This window comes from Aedes albopictus, chromosome 1, assembly GCF_035046485.1.
Source record: "Aedes albopictus strain Foshan chromosome 1, AalbF5, whole genome shotgun sequence".
NCBI lineage: Eukaryota > Metazoa > Arthropoda > Insecta > Diptera > Culicidae > Aedes > Aedes albopictus.
In genome coordinates this window covers 3,765,263-3,791,269 of record NC_085136.1, presented here as the reverse complement: position 1 = coordinate 3,791,269, position 26,007 = coordinate 3,765,263, and the positions used below count along the sequence as shown (strand labels likewise).

General features: G+C 39.7%; 1 protein-coding gene across 3 annotated transcripts in view; it reads left to right on the top strand.

Annotated features, from left to right (window-relative positions):
* LOC109405399 (pyrokinin-1 receptor) overlaps nucleotides 1-26,007 on the top strand; it is a 398,748-nt gene that overhangs the window by 250,544 nt on the left and 122,197 nt on the right. For all 3 annotated transcript variants that reach the window (XM_062843026.1, XM_062843022.1, XM_062843015.1), the window contains 2 exons: nucleotides 6,303-7,404; nucleotides 17,286-17,506. In XM_062843026.1, the coding sequence (XP_062699010.1) occupies nucleotides 6,507-7,404; nucleotides 17,286-17,506 (1,119 nt within the window). In that variant the 5' untranslated portion in view covers nucleotides 6,303-6,506. The remainder of the gene's footprint in view (nucleotides 1-6,302; nucleotides 7,405-17,285; nucleotides 17,507-26,007) is intronic.

Here is a 26,007-nt window from a genome sequence, read left to right as displayed (position 1 = left end):
GCTGGGTGGAAACTGAACTGTTGATTCGTGCTGCTTTGATCATCCTAAATATTCTGAGCTTTCTGCAATTTGAAGACGTTTTGCCAGAACTTTATTTCATATATTTTATTTTCAGGAATGTTCCTCCAGGCAAAATTGCTATAGCAATCTACAGAGTGTTCTTGGAAAAATCTGGCACAACCCGTCATCCAGGAAAATATACCAAAAGATTCGTGAAGAAATTGCTTACAAAAAAAAAAAAAACATTGGAAACATAAAAAAAAACTTCTAAAATAAAATTTATAAAAGTATCCCTAAAACCCTTGAAAAAACCCTGATTGAAACGGGAAAATTTTCTGAAGTTTTCAAATCAGACACTGTTTTTATACAAGTTTTGTCGAAGAATTTTTTAAATAATGGGCATGAATTTGAATAGGATACTGTGAGGGTAGTTCTTAGAAGTTAACTTTGAGTTTTTTTTAGTAATGTTTGGAGAATCTCAGAATTTCTGGAAAGAAACTTCAGGAGGGGGTTTGACACTTCCTTTTCTAACCGAAAAAATCACATACATCCATCCCTAACCGCTGCTAACCGAGCAGAAATTAGACGCGGTTAACGACGATTAGTATAACAAAAGATATTATAGTACAAGATAGAGATTACCCATTGTTCTGGCATCGGAACATCTCAGGTACATATCTATCAATGCAAAATCTGGATGCCTTTCTGGTCAAACAACCAGACAGTAAATTTCATTGGTAATACTAGATTCAGATTACTTAAAGCATTGATTTCAGTATAACAAATCTACAAGATTTCGATACTCAGTATGAAAACTGGAATGTTCCATTTCAGATGTTTTCACATGTTAGTCTTTCATCACCACCAGCTGATGGCGTGAACAAACCCCGGGATGTTGCGGACAGCGACGACAGCGACAATCTTCTTCTTGTACTATAATATCTTTTTAGCAACGGCCAAATGCGGATTTTTCTGGTTAGCAAAGTAGATGTCATTCCCCTTGAACTTTGGATAAGTATTCTCCAGGGAGAATACTTTAAGGTTCGTCCATGAACTGTGTAGATTCTTAGGGGCCTGGTGGGGCCTGGTCAAAGTCAACGCTTTATACTAATTTCGACAATTTTGTATGGACAAAATCTATGACGGTGGAAGGAGGGGGAGTTTTGGTTCTGACATGACCAAAAACGAGTCTACGTAGTTCGTAGTTTATGGACAGCGCCTTAACAAAAAAAAAAAAACTGAAGAAATGCCAAGAGGAACACATGGAAGGATGCCTGTAAAAAACAGAAAATGCCTACCTCCGTAGTTATACTGCTAAAAAATTCCTACAGCAACTCTGTGAAAATTTCTGAAAGTGAATGTACATTTTTTTTAAATTTTCTAGTTGGGTAAAAAGTTCTTTAGGATTTTTTCTAGGATTTCTCCAGTTATTTATCCATGAATTCCTTAAAAGATTCCCTAGGATTTTTTTCCACCTTTTTCACTTTAATTCTCACAGGGATTTACATGCTATTTCCTTCATGGTACCTTGACAGATTTTCCTAAAATGATTTAAGAATTTCTACTAGAAATGCCTGTAGAACTATGTGGTGGACCACTCTGAAAATTTCAACGTTAAATCTGTTCTTACGGGAACTCTTCTAATGGCTTCTGATGGATGGAATCCATAATCTTAAGGATCCATGGGTGGAGTTCAACTCCATGTCATTCAACCATCTGCTCCAATGTCGAACCCGCTTGTTATGCACTAGAACTAGCGTGCACAACTCGGGAGCTGGGAAGATAAAAGCATTGTAGTTACGCGCATAATCATATCCGTCATAGAAATCTGGAAATTGTGGCAGAATATCTCCTAAGAAATATTTTGTGGACTTTCATCCAATAGGGTCCTAAAATGAAAAATATTTTCTCGGTTTTGTTATAGAACACGAGGAAGCATGCGGTTTTGACGTAACGAAAGTGGAACGGCGGGTTGCAAAAGACATCATTGGCTCACTTTTGACAGCAAATGTTCTTGTTTGTCATACACGGTAAACAAAATTTACCCAAATTTAAGTGCTTAACAAGGAATGTTACAAAAATAATAAAAAAATATGGGCTTTACCTAAGGGGCCGTACACATATTACGTCACGCTTTTAGGGGGGAGGGAGGGTTTTGCAGAACGTGACGACCCTTACAAAAAATATTGAGATCCCATACCAAAAATGTGACATAGGGGGGAGGGGGGTTTAAAAAGGTCGATTTTTGCGTGACATAATTTGTGTATCACCCCTAATTGGAATACTTAAAAAAAGAGTAGATATGTCGTATTAATCAATGCTTGATCGATTTATGCAGAGATACAGATAGGCCTTTAGGAGCCTATTTTATGAGAGATTCCAGTCATTCAGAAGCATTTAACCTGACACGTCAACTTAAAGTTCTTATAGTTTTTTTTAAATTTTTATCTGTATTAACGAAATTTGTAGCCATCCAAATAGGCATACAAATAGGTCCCATCTCGGGACCTACGCTTTACTTCCCTTCCGAAGGAATAACTCACATTTTGAGTTTGCCGGGAGTGGGATTTGACAGAAACTCTTTCGAGAATCTTTAGTAATTTCTTTCAATGTTTCTACAGGAAATTCCAAAAGAAATTTTTTAAGCATTACGGAACAAATCGCTTGAATTTTTTTAAGATGAAACCATCAATCCAAAAAAGATGGAAGTTCACAAACAGTCATTCACAAACATCTTAAGAATAGTATCAGAAGAGATCCCTAGAGGAATTCCGAGGATACACCCTGATGAAGACCAGTGATGATTCCCTGGATTTTGTTATGGAATTTCTAAGATGTATTCGGGGTAGAGCTCAAAGTTTAGTTGATTCCTGTAAATCCAATAGATACTATATGTAATGTCGGACGATCTCTTGTAAAGGTGAGAGAGTGCTAGCATGATTTACATAAATATGTTGTGAAACTAATTATGTAAAATGAAATTTACTGCTACGAATTGATCTAACTAGAAAGCTTTGAATTAAACTAGCTTAGTAACATTTATGTAGTAACTAAGCTGGTTTAGTTCAAAGCTTTTCAGACCAATTTTGTATTGAGTTGTTACTGCAGCATAAACATAAACAACGGGAATTGAAGATATTTCTAGCACTTAAATGGCTACTCTCAGACTTATTACATGCAAGATTCATTCACAGTATAAAATACACCGAAGGGATTCGTCAATCGCTGGTTGGTAGATAAAAAGAAGGCGATCTCACATAATTAAATTATGATGCAAATCAGAGTAAAATCATGTATGTACACTCAAAATCCGCAAAACCAATTCCGCGCCGAATCCGCACGAGGGTCGAATTCTAGGGACAAATCCGCGCCAAATCCGCGAAAATCGCGAAATCCACGCTGTTGTAACAACCCTGCGATTCAGATACCGTCAAGGCGCCAGTCACCGTGGGGGCTCCATTCACCGTGTGCCTTCGACTATTTTTTCATTACAGTGCGAGAAATAAGTATTAAGACAGAGCCGTTTTCCATACAAAATAATCATGTTTAGGGATCAAAATCTCTTTTTCTAGCGATTCGATTGTTATGGAATTTTGGCTGCAACCTTAAAATAACAAGAATTTAGGGTTGCTGCCAAAATTCCATAACATTCGAATCGCTAGGAAAAGTGATTTTGATCCCCAAACATGATTATTTTGTATGGAAAACGGCTCTGTCTTTATACTTATTTCTCGCACTGTAGATGGTCTTGAGTTCAGTCGATACCAAGGTATCTCAGTGACAAACATGTTACTGAGGGGGCATCCATTTAGTACGTCACGCAAAATTTAGGAATTTTCAACCCCCCTCCCCCCTTCGTACTGGGTTTTCGTATACCTAATACATTGCTTGTCACACTTTTCGAAACCCCCCCTCCCCCCTATGAGCGTGACGTACTTTATGGATGCCCCCTGAGATAACTTGCGTACCTCACAGCAAAAGGGTATATCACAATAGTTCTAAAATCTGGACGCAGTGATCTTCACCCGACAAACGAGAGAACGGGTTTTATAGTGAAAAAACGAAAACTGCGCTAAGGTGGTTTAAGCAATAAACTAAATGTAGTAACATTTTTATTCCATCAAGAAGCTTTTAAATTTACATATCAGATATGTATTTTGCATTACCGAAGCAAGTTTAACAAGAAAGTACGATTACTCGTACTTTTTAATTGAAACAAAAGGGCACGGTAAATGGATACTTTAAAAATCAATGGTCTCCATTTTAATTCACCGTGTCGTATAATGTTCCATATACCTAGGAAAAATTGAAAATTTGAACATTTGTTTTTCTAACAAAATCTTGCAGGTTATTACTTGAAATGAATATAAACGAAGGAAATTCCCTTGGCTGGGTTGTTTTGATTATTTTTTAACAAAATAGAATAAAATGTCTAAAACACGGTGAATGATGACCTACCACGGAATCAGGCGGAAAACCATTGATAAAATGTTTTATAGTATACTTGAAGATATTCATAAAGACAGATTTTAAGAGTAAACAAAACTTTCCGATTTGTAAACCTTCTGGCAATCATTATTACCACAATAAAACTGTTAAAACTCTCAACAGATGGCGATCCATTCGATTAGTACTGCCTATAACCGCATAATTGTAACATTTGCATATTTTGCTGTTATTGACTTAATATCGGGGATCGTCATCCAATTACAAGTACTTTCGACTACCTGAATAAAATTTTCAAGTTTGTTCTAGGATTTGTGAAATAAACACCAAGTCGTTTTGTCTCATTGACCATCATTAACCGATGTGACCGCATAACAGTCACACTGGGAAAATGGACTCGTTTTAATGCGTGTCATCAATCATACTTAAGTCCGATTTATTTTCTGACAATAGGCCCAGCATACAAGAAGTGCTGAAGAAGATCTTATTGCAAAACAATTGATTACGAATTAATGAAAAATGTTTACAATTTCGGTTCATTCCCATACTATTAAAATTTGCAACTATGGGTCCCATTTTCTCCAATGCCTACTTCTGTCGAATGTTACTGTTATGCGGTTATGGGCAGAATATCTGTTGGTGGAAAAGCAGAACTACGACATTTCTAGGTTTATTGCGGTCATCATAAAAGTAAACTTGCTTTCGTTTTATTTTCGCTGATTATGGTTGTCGCCATATTGAAGAATTAATAATAAAGTGAATGGAAAATAGTTAATTTTGGTCAAATTAGCAATGAATTGATAGTTTGCCATCATTTCCAAACATGCTCACATAAATAAACTCTCTCTGCTGAGTTTTCTTGTGATTCGTGATAGTTTTATAGAATAAACAAATTGATTTATTTAATTCCAAGATGATAATATTCACTATTTTTGAAGCGGATTAATTTTATGATTCTGCCACGGTAAATTTGAATGCGCATAAGCCTACCAACACAATAACAACTAAAATATTACTTTGTAATACCGCTTCTTCTTACGAATGATGTATCGTCCTGAACTTTACGTGCCATCAAAGAAGCATCTCTGCATCTTGAGCTGTCATAGTTTTTGTTGAAAAAAAAAATAACAACAATCGAGAATGGGAAATTTTCCTACTAGGTTTTAAAACGGTTTTATTGCTACTCTTAATGCGGTTTGCAAAACCTCCCCGAGAGTGGTCCACTTAGCCGGAAGATGCTCTTAAAGAGGTTATCAAGAGGTTTTGATGTATAAATCAGTTTTATTGCGAGTTTTATAAAATTGGTCATGAAGATCTCTTGTAGAGCCGAACAAAACTTAAAATGTTACTTGGGTATATCACCAAATTTTGTGAAAAATTTTCTGCTTCTGTGGATATTTCTTTAATTTTAACCTATAATGAAGGCAATTAAAAGCGGCACCAACAATGTTTATAAGATTGGTTTCAAACGACAGCCCTTATTCGCCCCGAATCCTCTTAGATCCGCGGTGACTGGTGCCTTGACGGTATTCCGACTTAACTTTGCCAATGCCTCATTAGATAACCGGCCTCTTTAGCATTGGAAATCGAATAGTTACGCAAAACATCACGTTTAAATTTCACTCCACATACGACTTCATTTTTTTTTGTCTTGTTTTGCGTTTGCCCATATTCCATGAATATTGTGTGATGAACATGAATTCGTGGACGCTACGTAAAAAATGACCTCAGCTTACTCAGTACTCTGGCAGATTCTGTGTATTCTATTTGCGGGTGTACATTTAAGCAATTAATATAAACGATAAATTCAAAAAAAACTACTAACGTATTGTTATACATTCTCTTTTTCGTTGCAGTAATTGCTAACAGCAGAACACATAGTCATCGCGGAATGAGTGGTTCACCATATGTAAATACAGTTGCTTACAAAAGTTTTGTGGTTGTGAAATGATGGTACGCACAGCGGTAACTCAACAACATTCAGTATAGCTAACAAATAAACAAAATAAACGAAAAAAAAACGACGATGACGTTGTAAAACGAATAAAATCGATTGCAGAATGATCAGTACAAATTTAACCAATGCAATGAAACCGGCGACAATGCAACGAGTTAATGAAAGCTTCTTGTCTGTGATAATCAACAGTAGCACCAGTTTGTTAGACTACCCGAGCGCAGCCGTAGATAGTAGTGCATCCATCAACTTCAGCGAATCGGAATGGTCCGTGGACAATTCGTCGCTGTTTTACGGCCCCAAGCGGGATCCACTGTATGTGGTCATACCAATGACGATAATATATGTGCTGATTTTCATTACCGGAGTCATCGGTAACATCAGCACATGCATTGTGATATCAAAGAATAAATCCATGCACACGGCCACCAACTACTACTTGTTCAGCTTGGCCATTTCCGACTTTCTGCTGCTAATATCCGGCGTACCGCAGGAAATTTACTTTATCTGGAGCAAGTACCCTTACATATTTGGCGAATTGTTTTGCGTGGCCAGAGGAATCGCAGCGGAAACATCGGCGAATGCCACTGTGCTCACGATAACGGCCTTCACCATCGAGCGCTACGTGGCCATATGTCATCCGTTCCTGTCGCACACAATGTCGAAACTTTCCCGGGCCATCCGGTTCATATTTGCCATTTGGCTGGTGGCTATCGTATCCGCCGTCCCCCAGGCGCTCCAGTTCGGTGTAACCAATCAGTCCGGGGTGGATCAGTGTGTGGTGAAGCGAATCATTATTCAGCACTCTTTCGAGCTTTCGACGTTTCTGTTTTTCTTCGCTCCGATGACGCTGATTACGGTGCTGTACGCTCTGATTGGACTGAAACTGCGGTCTTCCACGCTGATGCAACGCGACGGAACGCTGCAGAGGCGGAGTAACGCGTGCCCCAATACCCGCCAGCAGGGAACTAGCCAGGGGACGAGACGGGTCCTCAAGATGCTCGGTAAGTAATCAAAGGAAAGCAAATTCACTTAGGTACATGTGGGGGTTGATGTGATGTTTAATTTTGTGGAAGCAATCAAATCTTTATCCTTTGGAAGGTACATCTCAAGGTTGATGTTCAACATACAAACTGATTAGTACAGCTGCAAAATGCAGTAAGCTCATACGATATATTTTTTTATTAGTTAACGACAATTCATTTTTATCAAGGTAGCGAACACTAAAACATCTCAATTAAAAAATAAACTGCCGTATTCGGCTGTTCCCAAGTAACAAAAAGTTCCGCTTCCCATGACAAAATGCACTTTCAAGTTCTACGAAGTTGAGATAAAGTTCCGAATGAAACTTTCTGGCTGCTTAAGAGGCTTCGCACACAAGTTCCGGCAAGGCTCATTGTTAGCCTCTTAAGCAGCTTGAAAGCTGCTTAAGATGCTACTCGGAACTTTGTCGGAACTTTCAAATTCATAGAAGTTCAGATCAGTAGCATTGTATAGTGAAGTTAGCTTGACTGTGTCAAGTATCATCAGCAGCGCAGCGGAAAGTCAGCAGTCTATCACACAGGAGGACCGAGTTCAAATCTACATAGGAGCGACGTATGTAAAATTATAATTATCGGGATCAATATCAGACAAGTATCACAACGCCACATCGCTGTGATAAATCAGAGAAAAACATGTTTGTTTCTGCATGAATTTAGGCAAAGTTCCGTTAGAAATTGCTTAGAAGGATATCCAGCTACCTTAAGTGAACTTTCAAGTTCCAAAATTACTTAAAATTGAAGCTGCTTAGAAGGCTAATGAGCAAGCTCAAACAAGCTGCTTAGCTTGTAAAGTGCCCTGTTATATGATCTTTTGGTTGCTTGGGCCCAAGTAATTAAAATTTCCGCTTTCCATGACAAAATGCACTTTTAAGTTCCACAAAATTCAGATAAAGTTCCGCATAGAACTTTCTAACTGCTTAAGCTAAGTTTCCTGTTGCAAAGTAGAGCGCTCAAGTAAAATTTCACCTTTTTCCGTAAGTAATTTTGACATTTGCTTAACTGACAGCATTTTAACGAAACGATGCTGTAAGAAGGATGTGAAGAAAAGGGCACCAGGTTGTTTACGATTTGGACTAAGAGAAATTTCGTTCGTTTCCTCAGGAAATGTTATTGAAATTGAAATGTACTTTTTTGCGCGCGTGTGGGGAAAATGATTCAATTTAAAACTTTTGGGTGGGATTCTGGGAAAAATCCAGATAGTGAGATTCCAACGGAGTTGTGAAGCTTTCCAAGGAAAATACTGATGAGAGACATTGCGCTGGGATTCTGGGGAACTTTTAATGGTATTACAGAGAGAACTAATTTAGGGGTTCGGACTACGGTGGGAGGACTCTGGCGGTTACTTTATGAAGTTGTTGAAGAAATACAAGGACAAAGCTTCACGGGAAATTTTATGAAGATCCACGAAGGATTCATTGTGATGAATCTTCTGGCATTCCGTACGAAGGTTTTTCTCTGGGATTACGCAGAAGATCATCTTGAAATTCTTCCAGGTGTTCCACCGGAACATCCATCAGGAGCTCGCCGGGGATTCTCATAAAATGTGTTTGAGATTTGCATTTTTTTCCTGGATTTAATAGCATGTGATCTTCTATCTAGGAGTTCCTTCGGAGTGTTCTCCAGAGATGTTTTCTAAGATTCTACTAGGAGTTTTTTCGAACCATCCTCCAATAATTTCAACCGGAATTCCTCTAGTATTTTTTCCGGGGTTCACTCAGATATTTATTCGGAGATTCCTACAGGAATTCCTTCCGGGATCATTCCAAGAGTTTCTTCTAGGATTTCTATAGTAGGTAATGTATTCTAAGATTTCTCCAGTAGTTTTTTTCCTCTAGATTTTCTCTGGGCGTTTCTTATATGAATCGCCAAGGAATTCCTTTTGGGATTTCTCCAGGAATTGTTTATCAGATTTATTTGGCAAATCCTTCCTCCAGCAACTTCTTCCGGGATTCCTTCAGAAGCTCCTTGTAGATCTTCTCCAGGAGTAAATTTTTGGGTTCCTATTATAGTTTCTTCTGGTATTTCTCCAGGATTTTCTAAGATTACATCAGTAGTGGCATCAGGGAGATTTCTCCAATAATTCTTCCGGAGATTCCTCCAGGTATCCACTCAGGAATTCTTCCAGGAATTCTCCTCCTTCAGGTATCCATTCAGGAATTCTTCCAGGAATTCTCCTCCGGAGATTCCTGCAGTATTTTTTTTCGGAAATTCTTCGGGGAAAACCTGCCGGAGTTTCCTCCAGAAATTGCTCCAAAAATTCCTCCGGAGATTCTTCCAGGAATTCCTCCGAGGATTCTTCGGAAGAATCTCCAGGGGAATTCCTGAAGGAGTCTCCGGAGAAATTTTTGGAGAAATCTCCGAAGGAATTATTGGAGAATCTCAGAAGGAATTTCTGGAGATTTGCTCCAGAAGATCCTCTGGTGATTGCTCCATAAATTCCTTCGGGTATTCCTCCGGGAAATTCCTCCAGGAATCCCTCCGGGGAAGTCCTGCAGGAATTCTGGAAGATTTGCACGCGAATTCCAGAGGAACACCTGGAAAATTTCCCGGAAACTTCCTGGTGGAATTATTGGTGAACTTGTGGTGGAATTCCCGAGGTAATTTTAGATGAGGTCCTGGGAAATTCCTAAAGGAATTTCTTGAAAACTCATTGGAGAATTCCAAGGGAATTTCTGCAGGAATTTCCGGGGAACTCCTACAATAATTCACGGGGAACTTCTGGATATACTCCCGGCAAACACCTGAAGGAATTAACGGGGAACTTTTGGAGGCATTCTCGGGGAACTCCCACGAGAATATTCGGGAAACTCCGGAGGGATAATCTCCTGGAGGAAGAACTGGAGGAGAACTTCTGGATAAATTCCCGTGAACTCCTGGGGGACATTCTAGAGGAAATATGGGGGTACTCTTGAAAGAACTCTTTTATGAGTTTTCGAGAACTAGGAAACCTCAGATTTCTTTCGATAGAGCAAGACAGAGCAAGAAAAATGCTGCAGATTCTCACATAGTTCCTTTCTTCCAGGAAACAAACAATTCACCGAACTGAAGTTGTTTTGAAATTACCCGTAGGAAATCCGCGCTCATCGTGTTTTACCGCAGCGGCATACTTGCATATTTTTTTTATTAGATACCGCAGTGCTTCCCCATTCCGTTGCCGGCCCCATTGCGTTTTCCGCAATGGATGTTTCTTGAGTTCTTTCCTTGTCAAACATTTGACCCTGTGTACCAACAGCTTAATGCACACTGACGTCTTTGGTGTGAAAGAAGAAACAAAAAAGAAAGAGAAATGTCACTTTTACTCACGGAATAATACATCGACATATTATTCCGTACGGAAAATTAACAACATGACTGACAGCATCGCATGACAGTGACATCTTTTGGCAAATCTTTCTGGCTGCAAATTACTTATCAACTGCGAACGCTTAAGTAATATTGATTGCAAAAGTTTTACGTGACCATTACTTGTCCTATCTTTTTACACAGTACTTACCAGGTGGAAACTAGCCATTAAGAGGCTAATAATGAGCCTTGCTGGAAATTTGCACATAAGTTCCAGCAAGGCTCATTGTTAGCCTCTTAAGCAGCTAGAAAGTTCCGTTCGGAACTTTATCTGAGCTTTGTGGAACCTGAAAGCTGCTTAAGTTGCTACTCGGAACTTTGTTGAAAATTCCTAGTTCCTTGAAGTTTATTTCAGTAGCTTGATGTTCAAAGGATTTGTTTTTGTAATTTTAGCAAAAACATTATTATAGGCAACTTTTCATAGAGCTTAATTAAATTCACCAAATCAATGAAATGCAAATGAAAAAAAATGATGCCTACCAGATTCTAACCGGCAGTCGCTGCGTTAGAGCCCTACACTCTATCCCGACACCACAATTGCGATGAGGTGCAAAGCGGTTAAAATCTGACTTGAAGCAATCCTCTGTCGACATTTTGGTTTGTACACTTGTACTGTAGTGAAGTTAATTTATCCATCTTATGTATCTGTAGCAGCGCAGCGGTATAACGGCAGCTTATCATGCAGGAGGTCCTGGTTCAAATCTACATAGGAGTGCCGTATGCATAAGTAAATAAAAATGTAAAAGTCTGTTTGAGCATGCTTCTCAATAATACAAGCAACAACAGTTGGATGAATCTGAAAAGCTCGTTTTTGTTTTCACATTCATTTTGAGGAAGTTCCATCAGAAGCTGCTTTGAAAGCTATCTGACTTCCTTATGTGAACTTTCAAGTTCCGAAATTACTTAAAAAATGAAGCTGCTTGGAAGGCTAAAGAGCGACCTCTAATAAGCTGCTTAGCTTATAATGTACCCTCTTATCTGAACTTTTGGTTACTTGGGATGTGATGCTCCCGTGCGAGCTAACTCTGCATTTCCAGCTCTGGAAGAGTGGCCAGGTACCCATACAAGGTGAACAGCGACCCAGTATCCGACTTCTGACTACATCCTTCTCGTTCGTTACTCTTTGGCTTTCATCATCGAACCACCCGTTCCTAAGTAGTCTTTGAGCAGTGCGTAATGCCTCCCGCGCTGCCGTATTCATCGCTCCGTGGATAGACTCCCAGTTTTGATCTTGTGCAAATCCGACAAACATCCAACACTTACTCCACGATGTTGTTCGGCATGTCTTGCCGGCTCGATGGTCCACAGGAGAAAAAGCCCGAGTTGAACGTTCACTGGTTGGATGAACCTCAACAGGCAATGAACCGAGGGGTATATATTATGACATAGAGTAAGGTGGGGCAAAAGTTCGACCCTAGATGAAAATTCAACTTATTTCAAAAAATCGAAGCGGATAAAAATAAATAAATACCATGTGGTGATTCTACCATTCATGAGCAAAAATTTTGCTGAACAAAGTTACGCCAAATGTCTTCAATTTTAAGTTACAACACTTTTTGTATATGTGTTTTATTCGAACTCTTGCCCCACCCCTGGGGCAAAAGTTTGAATCTAGTGTTTTTGGAATTTCGCTAACCGTTGCACACTATTTTGACAGTTTGGTAATAGGAATACCTGAAACCACTTGATATTTGATGTTGGAACTGGAATACACTTTAAAGTTTGATCTGGAATTTACCCAAATCAGGGTTAAATTTGCTACACCAAAAATTAGTGATTTTCCGCCAAATTCAGACAAAACAACATCTTTTTTCAACTTTGATCGAATTTTCCCACTAATTTCATCACTCTTAGAGATACTATGTACATTTTGCAGAACTTTAGGTTTTTACCTAAAGTTGCCACATGACTCGAACTTTTGCCCCACTATGTGTAAAATATGATTTCCAAATCTTTTTTGCAAAAAGTTATACATGCTAAAGCATCTTCAAAATAAACCTAGTTACGCCCCAAAATAAAATATCGTAGTCGATTTCATTATAATTCCATTGCATGCGTTGGAAGGACCATCGCATGTTATAATTTTTTGATCAAAAACCAACATTTTGTCATAACTTTTCGAAATATTGATCAATTTTCAAAAATTCTGGAGTGAAAGACTCTTTTTCAAAAAGGGTTCGAACAACCTTGACACCCGAAAGAAATAATTTGAATTGAGCTCAAAAACTTCAAAAGAAATTCTTGCCCCACTCGAACTTTTGCCCCACTTTACTCTACGCTAACGGATAATAGGGTACCCCATAGATCTCACTTATCCGCTCGTACAATTTCTGGCCATAATTATCTACCGTACCATCTGCCCCCAGGATGTTTTTTTTTGCTTTATCATTTATTTGAGGCTCATGCGCCAACAGGCATAACGGAGCTGAATTCAGTTTTTTTTAACAATTTTTTGTTTTTGACTTATAAACTATGTTAGTTTCGGAGAACCGTAAAACTCGCGGCTTGGTCGAGGTTAGGGGTAACAATAATATTTGAGGAAAGGATAGGGTGATGAGGGCTTTTCGTTGACACATGACAGCATGGTGTGGCGTGTTGCTGCTGGTCAAACGTAGAGTGGACAAACAACCTATAACGATATAAACAGACGCTTTTCGAAGGGACACGAGGTGGACAAGCGGAACAAGACGGGGATATCAAACGAAGACTCCAGCTTGTTTCAAGAAGTCGTACACAAGCTTGAGACGCACCGATCGCTGGATTAGAATATATATCTAGCCGTAATAACTGACTCTTAACCCTCGAGCGATCGCGCTGTTGTATTTTGTACAACACGTTGAAAAAATCTCGCTTTTTGTGTTCAGCATTAGCGTGGTGCTGGTGGTGGTGGCCAACCCAACGAAAGAAGCAAGCCATGATATTGTGAAGATAGTGAAGCTAGTTTAACAAAATCATTCCTAATCATTTTGGTTAGAGAGAGAGCACTCGTGTTTCCCTAGTACTCCATCAGGTTATGGGCCTGAGTGTATCAAGTCGACACTGAACTGGAGAATTTATAACGTAAAAGTTTATCAAAAAATGGAAAAAAATGGAGCTTTTGTTGGTTAGAGAGAAGCTTTGGAGGTACGTGGAACCTGGAGTCCGACCTGTGGAGCGACTTGGTACAGCGGCTACTCAAGGCAAAGAGTGGAACGACGGAGACAAACGGGCAAGGGTCAAGATTATGGGCTTCTTGTCGAGTCTTCCCAGTACTGCCTCATCAAGAAAACCAAAACTGCCAAGGAAGCATGAAAGTCGATACGGAGCGCTCACGAGAAGCAGGGATATCAGCAAACCCACTATCCTCAGGAAGATGATTCGGATGGAATACGTTGACGGTGAAGACATTGGAGCAAACGTTAGCCGGATGTTGGATCATTTCGAGAAACTCGCGATCGCTGGTCAAGAGCTCGACAAGGATCAGAAGGTGAACATCGTGCTCAGCAGTCTACCTGATTCTTTTTCAACACTCATCACAGCACCGGAGGGACGTCCGGATACTGATTTGACGCTGGAATTCGTGCGCGGTAAACTGGTTGACGAAGTGGCTCGGCGGTGAAACTCGAACGGAGCGGAGTATGCGCTGAGAACGGAGTTTAAGAAAAAAACTAATTTTGGGTCACTTCTGCCAGAAACCTGGGCACCTGGAAAGGTGGGTTTGTGACGGCAACGGCAACGCTGCGCGGTGGACTGTATTACGTGGACAACATCAATGTGGCGGTTCAAGCGATGAAGGTATGTCAGCTATCCGACTGTGTGCATGGTTAGCATCGTAAGTTAGGACATCACGACAACGAGGCCATTGTGAAGCTGGAGAAGTTGGAACTTGCAACCGGTATCAAGATCAGTGAATTCGGTATGCGAAGCGGTTCGCGCAAATCCTGTATCGAAAGGAAGATGACAAGGTTGCCGTTTCCAAAGAAGGCATATTGCAGATCAAAGGCAATTCTGGACCTAATCCATAGCGACGTTTGCGGACCGATGAATACGAGGACTCTTGGTGGACGCTGGTATTATCTGACGCTGATAGATGACTACAGCAGATACACGACGGTATTTTTTCTGAAGCAAAATTCGGAAGTTCCTGGATTCGTCAAGCAATTCGTAAGATCCGTGACAGAAAACTATGCATAGGAGATGAATAAAAACAAAAACAGAACATAAACCTAACTTGGCTTTATAAACATCAAGATCGTGTTAATTGAGCCGGGATGATGTTCAGATCGTCTTATCGAGTGAGAGCACCGTAAAGTGTAAGTCACTAAAATATGTATGAATAGCATAAACAATAAATTTGAACTACCGCGCGATCACGCTACTAAGCACTGCCTTCAAGATACACGCTCAAATTTTTTGCCGCCGTCTATCACCGATTGCAAGAGAGTTCGTGGGGAAATATCAGGCTGGATTTAGGGGTGAACGCGCTACAACGGACCAGATGTTCGCCATCCGCCAGATGTTGCAGAAATGCCGCGAATACAACGTGCCCACACATCACTTGTTCATCGATTTCAAATCGGCGTATGATACAATCGATCGAGAACAGCTATGGCAGATTATGCACGAATACGGATTCCCGGATAAACTGATACGATTGATCAAGGCGACGATGGATCGAGTGATGTGCGTAGTTCGAGTATTAGGGACGCTCTCGAATCCCTTCGAATCTCGCAGAGGGTTACGGCAAGGTGATGGTCTTTCGTGCTTGCTGTTCAACATTGCTTTAGAGGGTGTAATAATGAGAGCGGGGATAAACACGAGTGGAACGATTTTCACGAAGTCCGTTCAGCTGCTTGGTTTCGCTGATGATATTGATATTATTGCTCGTAAATTTGAGACGATGGCGGAAACGTACATCCAACTAAAGAGTGAAGCCAGACGAATCGGATAAGACATTAATGTGTCGAAGACAAAGTATATGATGGCAAAGGGCTCCAGGGAGGAATCACCGCGCCCGCCACCCCGAATTTATATCGACGATGATGAAATCGAGGCGGTTGAAGAATTCGTGTACTTGGGCTCACTGGTGACCGCCGAAAACGACACCAGCAGAGAAATTCAGAGGTGCATTATGGCAGGAAATCGTGCTTACTTTGGACTCCACAGAACTCTACGATCGAATAAAGTCCACCGTAACACGAAGTTAACTATCTACAAAACGCTGATTAGACCGTCCACATCGTCCACACCGCGAACATCGGGAGGCTACGGTGGACGGGTCACGTCATCAGGATGTTGGATAGTAACCCGACTAAAATGGTTCTCGAGAGTCATCCGACCGGTACAAGAAGACGTGGAGCGCAGCGAGCTAGGTGGGTCGACCAAGTAGAGGACGATCTGCGGACCCTACGCAGAGTGCGGAACTGGAGACAAACAGCCATGCCACAGATTTCTTCAGGGGTAAGGCATTTTGCCGGTATTTTTTCAGGGATTAAACCAGATTTCTTTGAGGGCTTCCTTCTGAGTTTTTTTTTCAGGAACTCCTTCAGAAATTCCTTGAAATTTTTCTCCTGGGATTTCTTTCGAGATTCTTAACAAGATTGAGGATTTTTGCCAGCATTCTTTCAGGAATTCTGCCCATGTGTCTTTCCTTGCATTATTCCTCCTAGGGTTCTGTGATAGTCTTACGAGCTAAATTAACGAAAAAATGCTACAATGGGTTAGAGGAATGCCAAAGATTGATTTAATTTATGGATTTAACTTACGAAATGATCCTAGTTCTACCGGTAATCCAACCCAGATATTCCATAGAAGTTTAACTTTTCGCACAAGCGTCAAGTAGCTTTGCGGTCTTCGTCAAAGTTGTTTGGCTTTTAGTTATCGACCTTCAATCGAAAAATTTTAATGATTGAACGTTTACAGCGCCACCTAGAGACAAATGTCTAAACCTTGAAATATCAATTTTCAACCCCTAGATTTTTCATAAGACGATAAGTAAAATTTACTAAATACCCCCAGAAATTACTGTTCGACTCTCATTGAACAAACTGAGACCTACTTTTAGTAATCTTGAAACCTCCCTGGACTTCAATTGTCTCCTTTTGCTCTTTCTTCAAAATTCCTGATGAAACCCTCATTAAATCTGCCCACTCTTATGCTCTTACGCACGAGACTGGTACTGAACGGCGCTTTCTACTTGAAAGTAGTGCATAAACAACTTGCATAAACTGAATCTGCATGAAACACTGAACTTCATCAGAAGAGGATTTAGTGTACTAGCTCAAAAGAAGAGAAAGCAGAGAAGCTTGGGCTGCCTAGGAATTGAATATTTATGACACGTTGATTGAATGAAGACCATGAGACCAGACTCATCGACTTGGAAGTTTCTGATGCAATTAATTTCTTTGCTTTTCCCTACTTATACAGAGTAAATGCAGCCATTAGTTTATGAAGACGGCAACCATACAGCAGGGGGTAAATTTTCTCATAAAACTCTCTTCAATGTGCTCTTACCGTTACAGTTGCAGTAGTTGTTGCATTCTTCATCTGCTGGGCGCCATTCCACGCACAGCGGCTGGTCTACATCTACGGCGTCGACAAGGACCACCAGCCCAACGATCCATTAGTGCTGAAGTTGTTCGTGATTACCACCTACATCTCCGGCATACTGTACTACCTGTCCACCTGCATCAACCCACTGCTCTACAACATCATGAGCAACAAATTTCGTCAAGCTTTCAAGGTACGTCATTAAACACCTGTATCACCATCAGTCGCCCCAAAACTCAACTCACCTATAGTGTTTTTTCGCTGCATCTGTTGCCACCACGAACTCTGGACTTCTTCGTCCTGTTTAAATGTCACTGCTTTCCAACTATTTTTTTTTTTGCTGATTTTTCGCTCATTTCTTATTTGGTGCTGGTATGCTTTCTCATTACTTTTTCGTTAATGAAGTTTCTTTTAATTATGGTTTATGATATCGGAGCTGCACGGTTTTTTTTTCTAATGTGTACAATCCAAATTGAAAAAAAAGTACTGTTCCTGATGAACAAGAGTCTCAAGCACGCGATTTCCCCATTGCCTGCTCTGACAAAGAAATAAGGATTTTTATTGCTTTTGGTTTATCATAATGTTCAACAGTGATGAAACAATTACTGGCAATTAACTTCTATTGTAACATCGCACACATATGAAACAGTTTGGTCTTATAATTTGGTTTAGTGCGGAAATTGTACAGATTTATCATAACCTTTAACCGTCGTCATGAGCAACACCCTCCGTCAATCCACGTATGTTACTGCGATGGGGTAACCTTTTTTCACACCCGTGAATGATGGATTGCTTCGCCCGTTAGTGCAACGAAGCGCATCATCATCATTGATCAATCATTTCTTCTTAGCGGCACAGCAAGCCATGAAGAGCGATTTGTTTTGAGTTGACGCCTTCGTTCGGTCACAGAGATCTAATCAAAACTTGGTCACCTTGAAAGGTAGTCAGTCTGCTGGTCTGGTCCTATGTTTATCAAATAAATAAATTGGGTCTTGCCGGCTCGTTTTATTTTGGTCCCGTAAACATTATAACTTAAATGATGCTGCCAAGGACATTTCCCAATGGAGGTTACTGATTTTAATTGCTCCATCCGAATGGGGTGTCAGTGTGATGATGCTGAGTGGGTGATAGCTGCAATCATCTATAGATGGCGGCACATTCTAATTTTAACTTGACAAATATTCTGAAAGTGCGATGAGGTGAAGATAATAATTGATCTGTAGGTTGCAACAGTAACTACTTGGAAAATCGTCTGTATTTATGCCAAATTTCAATACAGTCGAAAAGTGATCGGTTAACGGCGGTTTGTGTATATTGATCCATTGTCAAATCATATAACCAACCATAGATGACTCCCAGACTGATAATACCCCTGCCCTACTAACAAAAATTCCTTCCTGAGACAAATGTGGAGATGCAGCGATTCGCGGTCTTTATAACAACGTTTGTCTTACTAACATTCCCTCCCATCCTCGATGATCGTAAGGACGTGGCCGGCGTCGTTATTGACCTTACTAAAGTTGAGAGCTCTCGAACTGTGTACATTGAGAATAGTAAGCTAGTCCCAAGCCCTATTCATTGATTCTTTGTGCAATTTCGATTGTTCTGGTCAATATCACGGAGTAGCAACTACGAATTGTGCGGTCATCTATGCTTAAATATGCTCATGCTCATGCTCATGTATTTATGCCAAATTTCAATACATTATGGGGCACTGCATGAAATTATCTCCTTCTTTTTCACTCTTACAGAAATTTTGTAAACAACAAGGCCAAGAAACTTCAAAATCCCATGCAAAATCAAAACAATGCAGTGCACTATACTCACTTTTTGCTATAACTTTAACAAGTTCTAACCTTCAATTGGTTTCCAGTCATTTGGTCGGATGGCAATCATAGCAAGCTGTGGGCGCGAGCGGCTGCGTTTTCAAAACTGTCACGCGATTTTTGCTCCGTATTGTTTTTGAAAAGTGCTGGCAAATTTATCTTCGGTGTTCAACATATTTCTTTTACCTGACGATTTAGCGGATAACGTAGTGTTGAGTAGGATACGCGATTGTTGTAAGAGTTTGTCTTATTCCCATTGCGGTGTCAGAATTTGTCTTCATTTTTGCATCATTTCTATGTATTTTTTGATGATATTGCTGCTGGATGTCCGGGAGACGCAAATGGAAGACAACAACTTTCAAGAGTACAGGAATTCGTATAATTTGGTAAGTTTGTTCCTGTATATCGTTTTGGTGCACAAACGTTGACCAAACGTATCCTTTGAACTTAACCCTTCCATTAACAACACCCGAATTTCCGTGTCAGCTAGGCCTGAGAGAACGTATAGGCACGGGGGTGAATCTTCACCACGAAAAGTGCCGCTCGTCTGACTGCTGAACACTAGCGAACCTGGTGGTGGAAAGCAAGCTTTTTTGTTCAGCGAGCATAGGGCCGGAGCGTGGCACGCTTTGATGATTTTTTATTTCTCCATGGAAATTCATTCCAATCTAGTTTTCCGAATGAAAATTTTACGACTTCCACCTCGAAACTTCAAATTTGTCCGAAGATACATATCTGTTCTGTGGTATAGGACTCTGCATACCTTTTATAGGTTGTGTGCATTGTTATTCGACTAGACTTCCAATGCACGCTAATAGCACATGGTCTGCCAAATGCACATCAAGCAATCTAGTAGGCGCGCAAACTGTCGTCGCGTCACTACTTCGCGAACGTCAAAGTGTAAACACAAGTTACTTTCTGGAGGCACCCGCTTGTCCACAATAATTCCAAGCTTCACATAGGTGTCAGTGATTAGCCCCAAATCTCCGTGCTTTGGTCAAGGGCGTAGCTAGATTTTCGGTCAGGAAGGAGGTGGAGGTGGTGGTTGAATGGATTTTCGACGTGATTTCCTTCAACATTTTTTCCAACATAATTAAAAACCATCCGAAGATTTTTTGAAAATTGTCTTCCTTGTCTAATTGAAGCTCTTCCAGTAATTATTTATGTAGTTTGTCTACAACTATTATCAAGCTTGGAATATCCTGGATCTGTATTTTTCTAAGAAAAACCCAACTAACAATCACTCATTTTACAAGCACCTTTACGACGAATTAGTTGAGTATGACGCTGAAAAACATTTGGATAATTTGGCACAACCTTTGTTCGGGTTTTGTTCACACAAATTTGGAGAAACTATAAAGCATGGTGTTGTGTACCAACTAAACAGTTCAGTTGTTAAATCGTTTTACAACTACAGTCGACTCTCCACATGTCGATGTTCTACATCTCGATATCTCTCCCTAACTCGATGATCTCGTCGGTCCATTCAATCTGCATACATTTTACCTTTCTGTATGTCGATACCTTCTTATCTCGATATTTCGCTATCTCGATGCGATCTAGTTCACTTTTGTTCTAGATTTTCTCTCCATATGTCTATATAGCCATTTTCACAGGTTGCTTGACCAAGTTTTCCAGGTTTAAAACATTCTGCATACATACATACATACATACATTACATGGTGACATCCGTTTGTTGATGGTTTTTCCTAGTAACGGAGGCTTTTTCAATCTAGTGTGCATTACAAATAGATCCTTCAAGTCGATCTCTCCCTATCTGGTTCCTTCAATATCGAGATGTAGAGAGTCAACTGTATATAGTAAAGCTGTTATTCAGCTTTGGCAAAAATGATTTAAAATAAATAAAATGCAAAGTTTTAAATTTCCACGAGAGTTTATGATTGGCACTTATGATGTGAACCATTATTGTGAAATAACTACACATAAAATTACCTAATTCAAGATTTGAACTCGAGACCCGTCGATTGCCAGCCGCATGCCTTCCTATCTGCGCCATCCTAGAGATGAGGAATTGCAGCGCTCAAATCAAAACATAAACTTTCCATGGTTTATTAATGATCAGACTTCGACTCCTATCCAGCAGTGGTGAATTAGTACAGAACATTATGGTTAACAACTGAACAACAGATTAATTCAGCTGTTGTTCAGTAAAACACACGTGTTTTTCATAATGTACAATCATCATGAGTCAAAGTATGATTAAACGAAAGCGCTTATTTGACTTGTAAAAAACACATTATACAGATACATGTGCTAATTTTTACATGAACTTAACAAGAAGTAGAAAAAGGTCTTGTTAATCTATGTTGTAAAGGAATTATTGCGAGTCGAATAGAAAATTTATTAAACGCTTGAAAAGTGTTTTTTAATTTATCATTGTTAATGCCAATACGAAAAGTTGGTCATTGGCTACGTTTTCAATTGAAAAAACATTTGTACAGTAATGTGTACAACATAATTTTAGTTCAGCTATAATTACTATTATAAAGCAACAATTCAGCATGCATGCTTGTTTGTGACTTGCGATTGTTAGTTGGTAAACCTTCAGTGATATTGTTCCTGCATTGCATCCTTGCCGGAATTTCTCTAAAGATAGTTTTGTATACTCGTATACTGCATATACTCACCTCAAAGAATAATTCTTAAGGAATGTCATTTGACATATGCCTGGAAGGATTCTTGGAAGAATTATTGAAGGTAATCTCGTAAATGCTTTTGAACTATATTTCCCAGGGAGAAATCTCTAGGAGAATTCCGAAAGAGTCTTCTCTGGGTGAATCCCTTGAGGAATTAATGTTATAATTTCTAGTGGAATTCCTGAGTAAACTCCAAAAGAAACTGCTAGAAGGATTCCCCAAAGAATTCCTGGAAAATGTTCAAGCAACTTCTTGGAGAAATTCCAAGAGAAATTTCTGCAGTGATCCCTACACAAATTTCAGAAGGAGATCCCTATCCCTGGAGAAATTGTGGAAGTAATCCCAGGACAAGTCCTAAAACAATCGTTGGAGCAAACTCTCGAGGCGTTTCAGGGGAATTTTTGAAGGAATTCCTTGGATTTTTTTTGTAAGAACCCATGAAAGACTTTCTAAAGGAACACTCTCGAGACATTACCTGAAAAACTTATAGAGCAATCTTTGGAGCAGTTCCTAATGAAATCAATTAATAGTTCTTAGAATAATAAAAAGAAACTCAAGATATATTCCTGAAAGAACCGACGGATGAATTTCTGAAGGAACTTTTTTGCAGGAGCTGCAGGAGGTATTCTTGACGGATTTCGTGATTGGATTCCTGAACAAATCCGTGGATGAACTTCTAAAGGATTTCTTGGAAAAAAAAACTGTAAAAGAACTCCTGCATGCCTTCTTGGAGAATTTCCTGAATCCTGTATACATTCCTCTAAAATTATCTTAAAGCATTCCGATACAAATCGCTCGACAAAATTCTCTAGAAATCCTTGGCGTGATTCAAAAGAGTCCTCAGGTATTCCTGGAGGCATCTCTGGAGAAATACTTGGGTGAAGATGAAAGGATTTTTGAAAATCCTGAACGAATTCTAAATATTTTTCCAAGAGATCCCGAGAGGAATCACTACAGGAATTCCACGAACAATCCTTGGAATTCCCGGAGCATTTCCTAGAGGAGTTCCTGGAACAGTCCCTGGAGGAGTTCCTGGATGAATTCCTCAACGAATTCCTGGAGGATGCCCGGAGTTTTTTTTTTCAGGAAATTCTTGGAAAATGCCTGGTTGGAATTCTGGAGGAATTCCTCGAGGAATCCCTAGAGGAATGCTTGAAGGAATGCCTCGAGAAATATCTGGACAAATCTCTGGAGCAATTCCTGGTAGAATTCCTGAGGGAATTCCTGAAGCAACCATTGAAGGAATCTTAGGAAGAACTTCTGATGGAATTACTGGAGGAATCCCTAGAGGAATTCCTGAGAAATCCCAGGAGGAATTCTTGGAGGAATCCCTGGAGGGATTTCTGATGGAATATCTGGAGGAATTCTTGAAAATTTTGCTGAGGCAATTCCTGGAACAATCTCTGGAGAAATGCCTGGATGAATTTCTAGAGCATTACTAGAGGAATCTCTGATTAAATCCCGGAGGAGTTCCATGAGGAATCCTTGGAGAAGTTTCTGAAGAAATCCCTTGGGGAGTTCCAGGAAAAAAATCTAGAGGATTTGCTGGCGAAATTACTATAGAAATTTCTGGAGGGATCCCTGAAGCGATTCCTGGTGGAATCTCTGTAAGAATTACCGAAGAAATTCCTGGAGAAGTTTCTGGGAAAATCCTTGGAGCAATCCCTGACACAATTCCTGGAAGAATCCGTGGCGGAATTTCTGAAGGAATGCTTGAAGAAATACCTGGAGGAAGTACTAAAGAAATCGCAGAATGAATTGTTGAAAAAATCTGAAGGAATTCCTGGAGGCATGCCTGGCAGAATTCTTGCACGAATAGTTGAAGGAATACCTGAAAGTGTTTTTGGAGGAATTCCAGAAGGATTTCTTGGAGGTATTCTTGGAGAAGTCCATGGAGGCAACCATGGATGAAATTCTTGAGAATTGCCTGGAGAAATCCTTGGAGGAATGCCTAGAGGAATACTTGTAGGAATTTCTGGATTAATCCTCTAATACCCAAATTTTTGATTTTGATCTAAATATCATTTTTCGTCATCTAAAATCGATTTAAACATGTTTTGGAAGATGATTCTTTTTAATTCTCGATTTCGTGAATTTCAGTTTTTGATTTTTCTAATTTTTATTTTTGAACATCCCCACACTTTTATATTTTTCCTGGAAGCCTATTTGGGGTACGGATTTTTTGGGATGAAAACATTTTGAGATTTTATGATAATTGTTGAAATATTTTTATTTTAAATTTTTTTCACATAAAATTTTATTTTCCGTGTAATTTTAAGGAAAATAATTTTAGAGTGTATTCGATCCCCTCAAACTATTAAACAAGGATAGAATGGTTTGGGAAAAATTTAAAATATGTTAATTGTAGCGATTCAATACAAAATAAACAATGACTTCTAAAAGGTGACCAAAACATCAATTTTTCAATGATTTTTAAAAAATGTAAATACGCTTTAAAATACACCAAAAACCATTTTGAGATATACAAAACAGTCCTAAATATCAGCCAAAAATATAAAAGTTTTGATTTCCCACGAAACAAAAATTACAAAAATGCTCAAACTATACCCCTAAAGGCGGGGTTGGGTATTAGAGGGTTAATCTCTGGAGGAATCCCTGGAGGAAGTACTGAAGAAATCGCAGAATGAATTCTTGAAAAAACCTGAAGGGATTCCTGGAGGAATGCCTGGAAGAATTCCTGCACGAATGATTGAAGGAATACCAGATAGAACTTTTGGAGGAATTCCAGGAGGATTTCTTAAAGAAATCCCTGGAGGTATCCCTGGATGAAATTCTTGAGAATTGCCTCGAGATGTCCTTGGAGGAATGCCTAGAAGAATACCTGTAGGAACTTCTGGGGAAATCCCTGGAGGAATTCTCAAATAAATTCTGCGAGAAATTCCTGTAGGAATCACTGGAGAAATCCCTGGAGGAATCCTAGGAACAACTTCTGGAGGAATCCCTGGAGGAATCTCTAGAGGAATTCCTGAGAAATCCCAGGAAGAATTCTTAGAGGAATCCCTGGAGGGATTTCTGAAGGAATATCTGGAGGAATTCTTGAATTTTTGCTGAGGGTATTCCTGGGGGAATCTCTGGAGAAACGCCTGAATGAATTTCTAGAGCATTACTAGAGGAATCTGTTTAAATTCCCGGAGGAGTTCCATGAGGAATCCTTGGAGAAGTATCTGAAGTAATCCTTTGGGGAGTTCCTGGAATAAATTCTAGAGAAATTGCTGGAGAAAATAACTATAGAAATTTCTAGAGGGATCCCTGAAGCGATTCCTAGTGGAATGTCTGTAAGAATTACTGAAGAAATTCCTGGAGTTGTTTCTGGGAGAATCCCTGGAGAAATCCCTGACACAGTTCCTGGAAGAATTTCTGGCGGAATTCCTGAAGGAATGCTTGCAGGAATCCCTGGAGGAAGCACTGAAGAAGTCGCATAATGAATTCTAGGAAAAATCCTGAAGGGATTTCTGGGTGAATGCCTGAAGAATCCCTGCACAAATGGTTGGAGGAATACCTGATAGAATTTTTGGAGGAATTCCTGGAAGATTTCTTGGGGTTATTCTTGGGGTTATTTTTGGAGAAGTCCCTGAAGGCATCCCTGGATGAAATTCTTGAGGATTTCCTGGAGAAATCCTTGGAGGAATGCCTAGAGGAATACCTGTAAGAATTTCTGGATGAATCTCTGGAGGAATTCTCGAATAAATTCAGCGAGGAATTACTGTAGGAATCACTGGGAATCACTGGAGAAATCCCTGGAGGAATCCGTAGAGAAATTTTTGAACGAATTCCTGGCGGAATCCCCAGAGGAATTCCAACAGAAATGCTTGGAGGCATTCCTGGAGAAATCCCTTAAAGGTTCCCTTCAGTGATTCCTCTAGTAATGACAATCAATTCCTAGAGGAAGGAATGTCTGGAAGAATGCCTGTAGGAATGGCTGGAGAAATTCCTGGAGGAACCCTTGGAAAAATTCTCGGAGGAGTTCCTGGAGGAGTATCTAGAGGAACTTTTGTAGGAATCTCTAGAGCAATTCCTGGAGGATTGTTGAGATGAGTTCCCAGAGGAATTGCTGGAGGAATACCTAAAAAAAATCCCTGCAAAAACCCTTAGAGGATTTTTTGAATTTCTTAGAGGAATCCGTGTATGAACTTTTTCCTCGGTCTAAAACTAGATAAAGCATTTTCAGGATTAATTTTCTCTCTTTTCAT